The 16,071-nt window shown below is 40.5% G+C and overlaps 1 protein-coding gene across 1 annotated transcript in view; it reads right to left on the bottom strand.

The window, feature by feature from the left end:
* HOMER2 (homer scaffold protein 2) overlaps positions 1-16,071 on the bottom strand; it is a 176,458-nt gene that overhangs the window by 43,761 nt on the left and 116,626 nt on the right. The window contains exons 3-4 of the mRNA XM_063445672.1: positions 10,074-10,205; positions 4,890-4,982 (exon numbers count right to left, since the gene is read on the bottom strand). Of these exons, the coding sequence (XP_063301742.1) occupies positions 4,890-4,982; positions 10,074-10,205 (225 nt within the window). The remainder of the gene's footprint in view (positions 1-4,889; positions 4,983-10,073; positions 10,206-16,071) is intronic.

Here is a 16,071-nt window from a genome sequence, read left to right as displayed (position 1 = left end):
ATAATAATAATCATGTATGTATTCATGTCTGTGTGTGTGTGTATAGATCTATCAGTATGTATGTCAGTATGCATGTATGTCTGTGTGTGTGTATATGTCAGTATGTATCTGTGTATGTATATATCTGTGTGTGTATGTATGTCAGTATGTATGTATGTGTATGTATGTCAGTATGTCTGTATGTCAGTATGTGTGTGTATCTGTATCATAGGCGTGCGCAGGGGGTGTGCCTGGGCACACCCTAATCCCCACGGCACGCCTATGGATTGAGATCTCCCCTGTCGGCTCATGCAGAGCCGGCGCTATCCGAGCGCCGGCTCTGCTCTTAGCCTCCATGGGCAGGTGGGGAGATCAAAGATCTACCTCACCAGCCCACAGCAGCATGGAGGGAGGCAGGAGCGGACCCAGGGAGCTCTAGTCAGCAGCACCGCCGGGTTCCTCTCACAAGGTTTGAGCGTTGCCGCGGCAATGCTTATATCTCGCAAGAGTGAACTCTAGCCCAGCAGGCTAGGGTTCACTCTCCACTGGACCACCAGGGATTGCACATGGCAGCAAGGATCCCCCATCCCTACATAAGGTAAGAAAAGAAGGGGGTTATTTACTAATCTGCCCCCACAATCCCTCCAAACATACAGCACACAAACAGCACACACAGCACCTACACACATACAGCACACTAACAGCACCCTCACCCTCACAAACACACACACACAGCACACTCACACACAAACAGCACCCTCACACACATTACACAAACAGCACCCTCACACAGCACACTAAAAGGACCCTAACAAACAGCACACAAACAGCACCCTCAAACACAAACACCCTCGCCCACATAGCACACTATCAGCACCCTCACACACACATCACCCTCACACAGCAGTGTGTATGTATATATATATATATATATATATATATATATACATACATACACACACACATATATACACGCGACGTGTGTTTGGGCTTTAGGGTGCACACCCTAATGCAATAGGCTGCGCACACCTATGATCTGTATCTGTGTATGTGTCTATATGTGTGTATGTCTGTTTCAGTATTTGTGTCTGTTAGTATGTGTGTATCTTTCTGTGTGTGTGTCTGTGTCCTTTTGTGTCTGTGTGTATTCCTGTGGGCGGGACTTGGAGGCGGGCACCTGGGGGCCCAGACCTTGAGCTGTTTTAGGGGCCCCACAATTTCTGATGGCGGCCCTGGCTGCATAGCTAACCTCACGAGGCAATAAGTGTCCTGCTGAAGTTGGCCACTGGGTGTTCTCCACAGTCCATTGCGACCTGACTTAGAACAGCTCCTAATCCAAACATCGAGGCATCTGTGTGAATGATAAAATGCTTAGTTGGATCAGGAGCTGCTAGTACAGGGGCATTAACAAAAGGGTTTTTCACTGTTGGAAAGCCTTCTCACACTTTGAATACCACAGGACTTGCCTGGGGAGGTTATTTTTGGTTATGTTGGTGAAATGATTAGCGATGTCACTATACTCTGGTACAAATGAGGTGTAATAGTGAGCCATATATGGGAAGGCCATAACATGAGTCTTGGTACAGGCATCGGCCAATTGGCAACAGCCTCAATCTTAGTGGACTCTGGTGAGCTGACGACTTGATAACCCCTATACAGAACATTTCCTGAATTTCTTTGCTCATCCTTTCCCGGACTGCCTCGGGGATGTGGTTACCTCAAATGGGATTGTCCTGAGTTTTCTACTTTATAAGAAGCTAGGGTCTTGGATTCACTGGAAAAAGTATATCAACAGCTGTTGGACCGGTTATTTTTCCCAGGGCCCCAACCCTTCTCTTACTTGACATGTTTTTGTAGACCTTGCTCGGTCCCCTAATTATAAGATCTATGGCAAGGGCAATGCTTTGAGGCCTTTGGAAGCAGGGGCACACATGGCGACCACCAATTCCTCATCATAATGCTAAAAGCTTACCAGGAGCATAAGGATGGTGCATCTCACTCCTCATCGTAGCTCCTGACTTCAATGGTAGTATCACAGACTTATTCCATCCACCACTATGTAGGGATCCTGCCATGTGACCTGCAGTTTGTCATTTTGGACTGGTTTCAACACTAGGACCTTCTGTCCAATTTAAAAACTGCTGCTCCTTGCGCCTCTATCATACCAGATGGCTGTCTACTTTGGACAGCCTCGAGGTTTTCCCGTACAGTCATTGTCATTTGTTCCAGACCGTCCCTTAGCTTCAGCATGTATGGTTTATCAGGCATCCTCTCTGTCTCTGCTCCACCTACAAGTACTCCCGGATAAGATCTAGGGGTGTCCTCATACGCCTCCCATACAATAGCTCAAATTGGGAGAACCCAGTGGATTCCTGAAGCTACTTCTGGTATGCGAATTGGAGGTACGGCAGGAACCATTGCCCGTCCTTGCAAGTGGTAGCGAATGTCCGAAGAATCCGATTTAGTGCCCCATTAAACTGCTCACACAGGCAATGCATTTGTAGATGATAGGTTGAGCTTTCGATGGTTTTGATCCCACATAGCCTTCAGAGTTAGTGCATGACCTCTGCGTTGATAATCACTTGAAACCCTACTTGAGAGAACACATATCAGGACGTCTAATACCATTTCCACCTGAACATTGGTCAGCACTATAGCCTCTGGGCACATAGTAGTGTAGTCCACAACAATAAGAATGTATTTCTAAGCTTAGCCAGGGGTCCTACAATATCCACAGCTAACCTCTACCATGAGCTTTTACCGAGCCATGGGATTTACTCCTTCTTTCCCCACCTGCTGACAAGTATCACAGGTCTGGCACTATTTTTGGACTTCTTGGGAAACTATGGGCCAGAATAAGTTCTGCCAGGGTGATGTCATGTCCCAATCCAAGTGAAATTTAGTCATAGGTAATCGATACTCTGCACCTCCAGCCACGCAAACAGTCACCCAGCTTCCAGCTTTCTCCACCTCCCGAACCAGATGCATTTGGACCAGAGTTCATGTTGCCCTGGTGTCTAGTAATCATTGTGTTGATTTTCCATTGACAAACACAATCTGCCTGCACAAGGTCAGCCTCACACAGTTGGAATCCAAGTGTGGGTCCCTACAGGCAAAGCAGAGGTCTTAGTGGGCTCAAGATAATTTGTATTATGTGCCTGACGTCAAGTGGTTTGTTACCTGTTGCAGCTGCCTGCACAGTGTCAGTCTCATGCAGTTGGAAACTGGGAACCAAGTGTTGGTCCTTACAGGCAACACAGAGGTCTTAGTGGTTTCAAGATGGTTTGTATTATGTGTTTATATGATTTTAGGTTCAAAGCTGCAATGAAGAATTGTATTTATTGGAGGTTTTGTCCCGTTACTTTCTACAGGTGTATTTTTATTTTTAATTCTTTATTTTTGTTGTGCATTATGTTAACAGAATAATCATACTATACAGTAGGTAAACAGCAAAGATTAACTTGTCATGTCAGAATATGTATATAGATAAACACTTTTTTTTAGAGCGATAACAATAATAATGATGAACACAGTATAGCTTGATAGGAACAATATGGCATTGTAGAAATCTGCTGTGCACATATACTTAAGTATAGTAGGGTAACGAGATTTGAGTAAGAAGAAATATGGACACTTAGCTGGTTAGCTTTAGTCCCACGGTTTCAGCTGACACAGCTCTGTACCATCTTTCACTATTACACTGACTCTGTAAATGCTGGCCTCTCACACTGTGTGGGGTAGTGTAGTGTGAGAGGCCAGCATTTACAGAATCAGTGTAATAGTGAAAGATGGTACAGAGCTGTGTCAGCTGAAACCGTGAGGAGAGGAAAGGTGATCATGCCTCTCCGTGCCCAGTCCACAGGCACAGTTCAGCCGATGCCCACTGAGGGGAGAGCACAGATCCAGGACCACGGTGACCACCGTGATGCCTCACGACCTAGTGACGGTGGGCTGGTCTTCATGTGCAGGATTGTTGCTTTCCATTTCGGAAGCTCAGCATTCGGCCCTGTTGTAAGCCGCATAAGTTTCTCGGGCACATGAGGAGTCGCAGGCTTGATTCAGAGTGTTTCCCGTTTGTGTGCTGGCTTCTGATGACAGGATGAGGGCTCTTTGCATCGCCGCCATTTTGGGGTCTTCGCCGAGGCTGTGGATGTCTGCTGCCGGCGGACAGTTTGCTGTGAGTGAGCCTTCTGGGGGGTTGTGATGCCTCCTATTTTCTAGATTATCGAAGATTCTGTTGAGTCTTGTCATGAGGTTGCTTTGATTTTCTGTAGAGTCGGAGTGCAACTGGGTGTCAGCAATGCTTGGTGGTTCACTGGATGTTCCCGCGCACTCTGTGGCTTCACCCCCTGTGCCCAGTATGTCAGGTGGGCTTCCCAGAGGTGGATCGGGATCACCCCTGCCAGTCCTGGGGGGGTCTTGGGGCACTTGCAGAGTAATTAGGGCTGGGAGAATGGCCGCCTCTCCCGTCCGTCACACTCTAGGCCACATGCGTCAGGTTTTGCTGCCGGGGAGCTTCTGTCTCCAACCTCCACAGTATGCTGTAGTCCAGTCGGGATGCAGGGGAGTCGTTGGGTGAGTTGATTTTCAGCTTAATAAGGCTATGAACGGCTTTTATTGCCCGTTTAGGAGAGGAGCTCAAGCAAGATTCGACTCTCCGCCATGGCAGTCAGGCCCCCACCCCCTCTACAGGTTTATTTAGAGATCGCATCAATAAAGCACAAGACACTGGACAATTGCTTTCCAAGTGGTTTTTATTTTAGCTTGAAGAGGTGATTGGTTGGAAGTGTATCTCACCTAAGTGAAACCTGTTGGGGAATCCAGACTAGCTCGTACTACTACTACTAAGAAATCTCTTCCATGCATTATGGTATATGGACTACCTGAAATCCAGATCTAAAAAGACTTACTTGAGAGTGATTGCTTGAGGTCTCCATTTTTTCTTGTGATCTGTCCCGCGCCAGTTTAGCAGCTTCTTTAACTTCCTGAAATTTATCTGCAAACTGAGAGGCAAAATACAAAATATTAACATAGTTTTTGTATTTTTATTTCCAACTAAAATGTAATCAGGTTCTGCAGCTTTGATGGTTTGAGGTTTATTACACCAGTAATTGAAATTCATAAGCAGTAATTTAGCAGTCAACTAATACTATCTGTATGTGATTAGTGGTTGTAAACAGTCATCAATTCTAGAACTGGCTTTGGCTCCTGGTCTTTACATCTTAATATATAGCAAGAAGGTTGGAGGCGCATAAGTCGTCAAGATAGTGGAACACATGGGTGCTGGAATGGGTACAGCAAGGCAATCACCAAGGATGCCAATGTGCAATGTGATGCTTAAAAGTTCTCACTTTAGCAGAAACTTTTTTTTTTTTGTTTATAAAAGATTTTTGGTGGTTGAAAAGTCAGTACAGATTCCAAACACAAAATAAATATAGTGAAAATATATCAGAATATCAGAGCAATCAACAATAATTGCCCAACTGGACCCACTAGAGGCCCTTATAGGCTTATATTATTTTATATAAAGGGACAATCGGCCATCTCCAGGGCCCTACCAGAATTCTAATTTTTATATAAAGAGCCAAGGAGACTGGGAATAGAATTTGGGGATGCTCTGCTGAATTTAATTCTGATACCCGTGTAGCTCACGCAGGGTTCTTCCAATCCAGGAAGGATTGGAGAGAAAGGATAGGAAAAAAAAAATGTATTAAACTAATGTCTTATTTGGGCATCAGTAATATTAAATCCAACTACAGACATCAGAGGAATAAAAGGTTCCATCATCTTTAACTTGGTTTTATTAAATAAAATTAAAACAAAAAACACATTTCCATTTATTATATCCTAAACTATATTAATAACTTGCTAATGAAAGCAGACTCTGCCAAAGACATTGAAACTGTGCCACTGATTTTATCTGCTCCATTCCTTGGCTGGCCCATGTCTGCCCATTATATTTTCCTTTCTGTACACATATAATGCCCTGGAGGTCAATACAAAGAAATGGTCATTTTGAAACTGGGTCTTAAAATGTAACCCTGGAAATGCCAACAGAATGTGAAGAGAGACGTAAGCAAAGTGGATGAAGGCTCAGCAGTAAGACAGATTAGTGCACACAGTTATCTACACCAGGGTTCGATTACATGCAATAAAGTCAGGGAAATCCATATAAAATGACTGAACATCGTTCATGAATGATCATTTCCATTCAAGACAAATCCCATGTTTTTAATGATTATTTTAGGCGAAAGGAACCAAGATATACAGAGCTCGAGGCGGACCCTCCTGAGGAGAATTAGTGCCACACAGCAAATTATGATGTAAGTAGTGATGCTCTCGCTCAGACAAGTGTGTAGACATTCTTAGGAACACACAATTAAGTTATATTTAGAGATCCATAGCAGTATGTTTGGCTGGATTAAACCACCCTTCAGCTTCAATGATGTAGTGGTTGCCATAGTAAATGAAGGATAGTGTAATGCAGCTGACTTAGCCCTTCAGATCCCCATATCTGCAATGAAATCAATGTTATATAAAATTAGTTGTTCTAAACCTCATTTAATGCCGTTAGAACAAAGGGGTTGGCTCATCTTGATGGCCCTGACGTGTAATTTGTCAGGAAGGGGTTACATTTGCAAGGTTAAGAATACATTTGTCGTAGAGATTAAAATGCAGAGAGCATATTGCACTTTATTACACTGCCATTTAAAATAAGTATTTTTTTCAAGTATTTAACATGTTACATTACCCAGGAGAGCCTATAACAGCGTTCTTGGAAAAACCTGGGGAAAAGCGGAGTGTGATTCAAAGTGTGCTTAGCGCGGCCATTAATAGCCCACAAAGCTAATATAAGGCCGTGTCCTTGTGCCGCCGGCAACATTCCTACCTGAGAATATGCACTTCAAAGGCATTTATGTATTAAACGTCAGCTCTGGGGAGACCATTTAAAAATAATGCTTTCTAGCAGCTGCAGTAATGAGGTCACAACACGTGAAATGTGGGTCAGGCACTTCTATCACGTATTAAAGTCGTACGCAAAACACACTTGATTCTAATCTCTAAAATATTTAGGAATTTATAAATGATGGGGTAGGATGCAAAAAAATAGATAAATAAAAAAATAAAAATTAATATACACACACAAACATAAATAAATACATTGAGACTTAGACTGGCCCCGGTTGTTGGCTTTCTGTGACAGCACAGGCTGCCCATATTATGAAAAGCATTAACCAGACAACCCACAGCATGACATATCTGCAATATAGAGGAAGGGGTCAAAGGACTGTACAGCAATACATGGGGAGATAAAAGCCTGCTGAACAGACATCATACAGATCTAGAGAAAGGGATAAAAAAAAAAAATACTGCATGGAAATAACTGGGAAAAGGTGCAGGAAAAAGGATTCTCGGATCTAAATAAAAAAAAAAAAAAAAAAAAATTAAAACCAGCTAAAGCATAGTTTACTGTAAATCCAACTGGCCATAACCAAGCACTTGAATGAGTTCATGTATAAATATGAAATGGTTGGAGTAAGTGTTATATATCTCAATTTGAAAACAAGAAACAACTTTTATTATCCCTTCTGGGAAAGAAGAAAAAAAAAAAAAAGAAGAATTTGGGAGTAAAAGCTTCAGCATGCTGGTTAAAAATGGAGGCACCCTCATCACAGTCTGTTTCTTCTGAATTTGAAGATAACTTTTATCGTGAACAAATTGACCTCTAAAGTAAGACACTCATATACCTTATTCTCCCAAAGTGTGGACCCACGGAAGGAGTATATGACTACTAGGAACGGAGATGATCAATGGAGATTGTGCATGGCAGTAATTCCCTTTCCCCACCTCTTCCTTGTTGTTTCCTTTCTTTTCTTTATTCTTAAAAATATTGGGGGACTGAAGGGAGCGCAGGTTAGCTTTATACTCTGGGAAGACCCATCACAATGCCACATATCATGATGGACATGGTTTAACTAGAGAACTTGCAAAAGACCAAAGAGAATTATCTGACTTTATTTTATCTAAAAACTCTAATTTGCATTGCATTGTTGTGGGGTTTTTTTTTTATATATATATATATATATATATATATATATATATATATATATATATATATATACATATAAATATGAGCTAAATATTGCATTATTCATTTTATGATAATTTTATTGGTTTTATAATTCAGAGATCGCTTGTGGGGCTGATATGTAGTGGTTTTATCTTAATATTTATATTGTTATTTCACTACTGCTACATTGTCTACTGTTTTTCTGATGTAGAACTGTGGGCTTCAAACGGTCTACACAGTGGTGTTCTACTCGACCTCTATTCTTGAATACAATCAATATTTTTTTTTAAAATAAATAAAGCTCCAGCATGCTGTTGATTTTGGGCCACGAACGCTTCAGATTAAAATTATAAAAATTTGGAGTCAAGTGAATAATGTGAATAATTGAAAATGTTTAAAGTTTAGCTTTAAAACAGTAAAATGTTTCACACAAGTCTTTTTAAATCTACTTTACATCTTCCTTCGGATTTAAAAGTCCATCCTGATCATAGGTATTCATTGTGTTCTAATTAAGATCATAACCAGCACACCTGACATATGTACTCAAAAGTGACAAGGACATGTCACATTTGTGTTACTTTACACAGCATCTTTGTTTCCATAGTGCTCTTGGGCTGTGCCTCCACAGTGAGCAAAGAAGACATTTGAATAACTCTGTTAATAAATCAGAGCAGAATTATAATGAGTGTCAGAATGTCAGTGTGCTATTGGTTCAAGTATCTCATTTAAATCAATTAGACTCCAGTGAAGATTAACCTCCGCTCTGTCAGGATGTATCAAGTTGACACGTATGTCCACGTATGTCTGTACGGCCATCAAACAGAAACCTCTTCTGCATGTGGAGCATGAAACTCATTATTATATTATTTATATAGCGCCAGCAAATTCCGTAGCGCTGTACATTAAATAATGTAACACCTGACGGGATACAGGCCATGACACATGCTGTTGGGAGACACATAACAACCATGTAGAATTCTGTCAGCAGATACTGGGCATATTTTCTCATATGGAAATCATTTCATCAGGCAGTTCCTTTTGGGCTTCCCTGCAGTAGTTTATGAATTTTACATACTGCTGGGCATCTCTGTTCTTTTACCAATAAATAATGTTCATTAGCCATCACTGCCAAAAGCTTCCACTGACTGCATTTTACAGTACTCATTAAAATAACGTAGCTCCTTTTAACGAGTTGCTTGTACATGACAATTAATTCACTTGGAACAGGCCGCCGTTAAACCGTTAAAACCAGCTGCGTTTACATTAGCACCGAGTCCATTCTTTGTCATAGCATTGCTCCCCTGAACCCTCCCTGCAGGTACTTGGACACAGCTAAAGAGTCTGCTCTTACGATGAAAGAAGACTAAATTACATAATTGAATGTAAAGTGCACAATAATTAAATGCATGAAACACATTTCCTATTGGTACAAGGCAGACACTATTGTAATGAATGTGGGAGAATGTGTGTACGCAGTGTTCTTTCAAGAAGGAGGTTGCTATGGGAATTACTCCTGATTGTGTCATTTCAAACAGCCTTCGTCATAACGCTGTTCTGGACTATTTTAACTCTTTCTCCTTGAGATGGCTGAATAAGACAACACAGACGCAGCAATGAAGGATTCCTTAATCATTTGGTGCTGATGGTTAAGCATAGTGCCTTGATTTTACTGATTATTGTGTAGCATCATTAATAAAGCAATAATTATTCTCTCTATGCTCTACACTCCAACGTTAAAACTTTTAAAAGCAGTACTCACGTTTAATGTGAAATACCTTTTGTCCCCCCCCTTCCTCCCCCACCCCCCCAAATTCTCCATGTATAACTTTCATATTTTTTGGGCGGGCAGATCTGACACTGAACAGGGCTAGTCGTAGCTGTTGGGGTTCCCTATGCATATCCCTTCTTTATTGCGAAAACTATTTTCATTCATAAACAACCTCTAGTACAAAACATGTAGAGAGTAAATTAGAACATAAGAATAACAAAATAATGCAATAACTATAAGTCCAAAATAATTTACCTTCGAGAGCTGCTGTTCTGAGGCAAATCCCAAGCCAAATACTGTATTGGCCCGACTGTCCGCCCACTGGCCAAACTTCTGTGACGTCTTTGTGAAAGTCATATTGGGAGTTATTGTGCTGTTTATTATTACCTGTAATAATAAAATAATAATGATGATAAAGAACAGAATGTAATAAACTGACCTGCAGACAGGTAACTTTAACCATCTCTTGATAAAACATTGGGTTGATGTAGGATACTCTTACATTTTGTAGGCCTTGTGAAATATTTAGTGGGGCTTTATTTTTCCGTTACAAAGCACGATGAGTGACATTGTGCCAATGGTTTCAAGGAACGGTGTTTAATGCATGGTAAAGAATTTAAAGATTCACAAGCTCTGTTCTAACATTCACTGGAAACAGTGCTAATTCTTTTACTCTGAGAACTAGGATACAATTGTGACCGTCGTTGAAAATTCTGCAACTCGTCATTTAAAAGAACACACACATACTACTTGTTTATCAATGCAACTGGAATTCTATGCGTGTAAATGAATATTAAATCTGGAATTCCTGTTGGTTGTTTCTTGTTTAGACAAACATGAGGCAGAACTCCCGCAGGACAATTATGTAACCCACAGTACACACGCCACAGTCAAAAGTCAGCTCATGGTGCATTGTCCCACTTCCCCACTTTAGTACAAAATCGAATAGATGGGCATCACATCAAGAGTGTCAAGCATTAAAATATTTTTTTGGAGACACATATGGGCTAGTGCGCAATAATTATACAATGTTTTGGCCGTATGGGCATAAACATGATTAAAGGGACACTGCACTGCCCAAATACAAAATAATAAAAAAAAATCCCTGTTTAGTAAATTTAACCCAAATTAAGACATGTATGCATTTAATTATGCATTTTGTCACTGGGGTTCTATCCAAAAACAGCTTGCAAAACTTGCAACTTTCTTGTCGGACGCGTCTGAAAATGCTCCTCTTCTAACCCCGCCCAGACTTTCCCTGACTGTCCAATCACAGACTTCCCAATGCAGCTCAATGAAAAGTCTTTGCAAGGCAGGTAGTCTGAGCAATTGCTGCCTCTTCAGTTTAGCTTCACTCAGCTAACCAAACCAGGAAGTAACAAGACCAGTTGTCTGCTTAAAAGCCAGAGGGTTGTAACCATTGTACTTTCAAGAAAAGTGTCAAATTCTAGTGAAACCTGCACTTTTTTCAAAATTTAAAAAAAATAAGCAAAAAAACACTTCAACCACAAACCAATTCAACAAGCTAAAGTGCTTTAGGGGTCTGGAATGTACCTGTAAGGCAGATATGGCCAACATTTTGTAAATTTGTTACCATGCACCAGGCCATACTGTGGCTCCAGTAAATGATTGTATTGCTTTACACTCACAATGTGATGCCTGTCTTTCACTATTGGTATTAGGGAATATGTTCCACGGGGTATTCAATTCAGTAGTAACTATAAAGATAAGGAGTTTGAAATAACAGGAGTCCCAAAACCAACACTTGTGACAAACATACTTGTAATAAAGAAGAGGGAAGAGAAATAAATGTTTTTGTTGGATCGTCTGCATGTTTCCCAATAATTTCGGGAGTGATTCTTAATTACATTTGATTATATCTTGTATTTAAATAAATACAGGTGTTAAGACCTGCAGTGGTTATGGTACTGCGGTCTTCTATTCCTTTCCCAACAGCTGAGCATAAGTGATTATAGCTACAGCAGGGAGTAGAGGGATAGTAGAGATGAATACAGTTTCCAAGACAATTCTTCCCAGCAAATAGAATATTCCCCAAACATGAGCCCAGACTTCATGAAGGGTGTAACAGAACTCATCTTTATTGAAAACAGGCTGGCTTTTATGAGAAATCCTCCTGCAAGAGGACCTCCCACAGCAAACAAATACATTAACCAATCATTATACAGTATTTCACTAATACATGCCTCTGCCTGGGAGATAGAGATAAGTTAAGGAATAAATCAATTATCTCCAGGCAAAGGGCACACATTTTCCCCAAAAGTTAGAACACCTCTTTCCCCACAAGGTATCCCCACAAAATATATCCCCTGATAGCCCCGATCTGGGGGACAAACATATCCAAATTTCACCCAGATCGGTTCAGGGGTTCTTGAAAAGTGTGGAAGTCATGTTTTACCGACCACACACGAGGCTCCTGCCCAAAACAGTTCCACGAATTCAGCGTGTGCAGTCGGTCAATTGGGAAAAAGGTGAAAAGCGAGTAAAATACCTAACTCATAGCAGCGATTGTTCCCCTTGTCTGCACGAACAGAACTACCGAATGCCGCTCTTCTGGCTGTTCGGTAAGTGGGAGAAGCTGGTGTTCGGTATTTTTCAGCGGTGGTTCGTGAGGTCCAGTGTCCGATTTTAGTTCCAGACACTCGATGACCAAGTCCCGCTGACTGGCCTCGTGCGAACAAGATGGCCGCAGTTTTCTTTTCCACGTGGCGTTCGGCTATACGAACAGCGGCCACCCAGGGAACACTTAATTTACGGTGCTTTTGAACATAACAAACCAGGAGGGAGGTCGGGGTTCGGTAGTTGCAAACTGCCGAACTAATAACCAATATTTATACAGCAAAATGGAGAAAACTCACGAATATAGAAGAAAATGTCAAAATAAAGTCCATTTTCTTCACAACAGGTACATACAGAATTGATAATCAGATATAAAATAAACACAAAATGGAAGATAAAAACCCACATATAATTTATTAAGACAACTCCATTTCACTTTGAATTGGATGTTAATTACAATGTATTTTATCTTGCACCTGTATTAAATCAGCTTACGTATACTAAAATTGTGTCTAAATATGAACATTTCTGTCATTTTGGCACAACTGGTGCAAATGTGTTTTTTTAATCTTCATGTGAATAGAGCAACTTAACCTTTTATTGATGGCAGCAATGAAAAAAGGGTACTTCTAATAAAGAATGTTTTCAGCCTAAACATTGCAATATAATGGCAGTTAGTGATGAATCACTACAGAGAATTAGAAGAACACAAGGAGGCATAAATTATACAATGAAAAAGGTGTTTCCAGTCTGTTTCATATATTTAAGGCATATTTTAAAATGCAATTAATTATTGTCTAAGGAATGCATGGGCGTCCATAGCATAGGACAGGAGCCTTTGTATATTGCTCCAACCCCCATAATAGCCTTAAAGGAATACAAACATGTATTTCTAACACTATAGCGCTGGAGTGGCTGTTTAGGAGTCTGCCGCCCCGTCCCAGATTGCAGTGAAAAGGTGTTTAACGCACCTTTTCTCCCTCGCTGTGCCGGTCTCGCTGCGGATGTTCACACCTCCATGGCGGAGATCATCAATCCTGATGATCGCAGCCAATCCAATGCTTTTCCATATATCAGACTTCAGTGTCTACATGCAGAGAGTAGGGATGCGGAACATAGGTGCTGCACACTGTGCAATACTGATATAGGAAGCACATCTGGTGGCTGTCTGAGCGACGGACACTAGAGGGGTTACAAGCCAGCAATGTAAAGACTGCCTTTTGTCTAAAAAGGCAGTGTTTACATTGGAAAACTACTGGGACATGCTATAGACACCAGAACCACTACATTAAGTTATTTAACCCCTTAAGGACCAAACTTCTGGAATAAAAGGGAATCATGACATGTCACACGTCATGTGTCCTTAAGGTGTTAAGGCTGGCCACGCATAATGGAGATCACAGTTCTATGCAATCGATTCACAGTTTTATACAGCTGGTCTACTTTTTTAGAACCACTAGTGTAAGGTAAGAACAGATACAATAACATTTTGGCAGAGTAATCCTGTAGTTGACAAAATATTAGATACTCCATAGGCTGTATTTTTACAGAATGCCTGGCAGTCATGTCCAATATCAACATGTCATATTAATATGAACACACCCTTCAAATGGCCCATAAACTATTAGGTATCCACCTAGTCATTTCTGCAAGTTGAAACAGGTCTGCCAGCCAAACCATACTCATTAAAATCATCCACAATCAGCACATTTTCACAGTGCCTCATGATATATTCTTTATGAGTCAGGTAATCAGGTGTGTGTCCAAAGCATTATTTGCCTTTGAGGCAAGGAAGTCTAGTTTTAATTGCTCATCAGCATGCAAAATGTGAACTGAATGCCTACTGGTTTATACCATGGGAAAAAGAAAAAGAAAACAACAAAAAAACTACTTATCTTAACACTAAATGTAGTGTAGTACACATTACTGCGGTTTAAAAACATACACGTCTTTAATCATCATTGTGTTTTTAACTTTCTCTATAAAAAAAAACAAAAAAAAAAACAACAAACCTGCCAGTGTTTTAAGACATCAGCGGAGGTTGATAGCACACAGACTAGGCACCACTTTCTGCTGACTGAGAAAATCTCCTTTCTTGCAGTCTCAGTGGATGTCCTTGTGTGTTGTCCTATTAACCCCTTAAGGACACATGACATGTCTGACATGTCATGATTCCCTTTTATTCCAGAAGTTTGGTCCTTAAGGGCTTAATGAGCATGTCAAAGATTCTGTAAATATTTGCGTAAGATGCCATTTTTCTACACGTTTTATCCTGTTCTTAAAATGTATAACTTTTAATTTATCTGCCTCTCATTGTTTATCTTGCCTGATAATATCAACATCCCACTATGGAAAATACATTGTAGATGGCATAAAAGTAATGTGAGGTATTACAATCTGAACAGATATTAGGTATAGTTTTCAGTGGCCTAACACATTCATTAATAGTTCACACAGCCATTACAGAATGGACCAGAAGAGAGCCCTGTGGCTAATTTAGGTCTTCTTTCATTATCATATTTAGTTATAGCTTCATAGAGCGCAGGTAAATTTAATATGATTTGTGCTTTATAAAACAATACATACTCAATTGATTTTTTTAAAAAGTGTTAATTGTTAATGCAAAACAGGTCTTTAATTTTAAGGTTGTGCCACGTTTGATATAGAAAACGTAGACACCCAGCTGTTTCAACAAATATTGTTGAGCTCAATCTACAGAACAGTAGCGCAAAATATAAATCTGCTGACACAGATACCCTGTAGTGGAACTGGGTCAGTTTTGTACCATCAAGTAACCGAAGGCAAAAGTTAGAGCAGCAGCAGCAATAAATACATTAAAAAAAACACACAAAAAAACCCTTATCTTAAAATATAAAATGTGATTTCAAGAATAGATCAACTGCACAATGTATGAAAAAAGCTAATAAAATAAAGTTATTGATAAAAAAAAAAAGTCATAAGACTCATCTGGGCCTATAGGAATCAGTTTGTGTGATATGGACAGTTGTCACTGTTAAGCGGTCACCCGCTTGATGGGGATATAAAGAGCTGGTGCATTTGCTAGGTTCTTGATTGGTAAGCAGGGCCGGATTTCCCTTAAAGGCAGACTAGGCACCTGCCTACAGGTGCATGTCCACTAGGGGGTGCCTTTTCAGCACGTACACTGGAAAATGTATTCATACTTACCGTAATTTTCTTTTCCTGGCTATTATTCATGGCAGCATATACACATGGGGTAGCTCCTCCCCTACAGCCGATAGGACAGGAAAACCACCAAGGTTTTAAAAGGAGGCTCCATCCCTAAGGTCCTCAGTCAGTTTACAAGCTCTACAGTACATAAATAGAGACATTAATGGGTGGGAAGTATATGCTGCCATGAATAATAGCCAGGAAAAGAAAATTTACGGTAAGTATGAATACATTTTCCACTTTCCTGGCTAATCATGGCAGCATATATACATGGGGAATACCCAAGCTTACAAAGGGAGGGACAGAATAGCCAATCAAATAATCAGAATAATTCAACATAGATAGAAGACTGAACTGAGTTAAGTACTTGAGTACCAAATTGTGCATCATAGACTGTTTTAACGAACAGTATGAAATGCCAGACAAACGTGTCTAAAGAGGTTCAAATGCTAGCTTACAAAAAGTGTCAGCAGAAACCTTCGCCATG

Source organism: Pelobates fuscus, chromosome 3 (assembly GCF_036172605.1).
Source record: "Pelobates fuscus isolate aPelFus1 chromosome 3, aPelFus1.pri, whole genome shotgun sequence".
NCBI lineage: Eukaryota > Metazoa > Chordata > Amphibia > Anura > Pelobatidae > Pelobates > Pelobates fuscus.
Note: the sequence above shows the minus strand (reverse complement) of the source record. Positions and strands in the feature narration are given on the sequence as shown.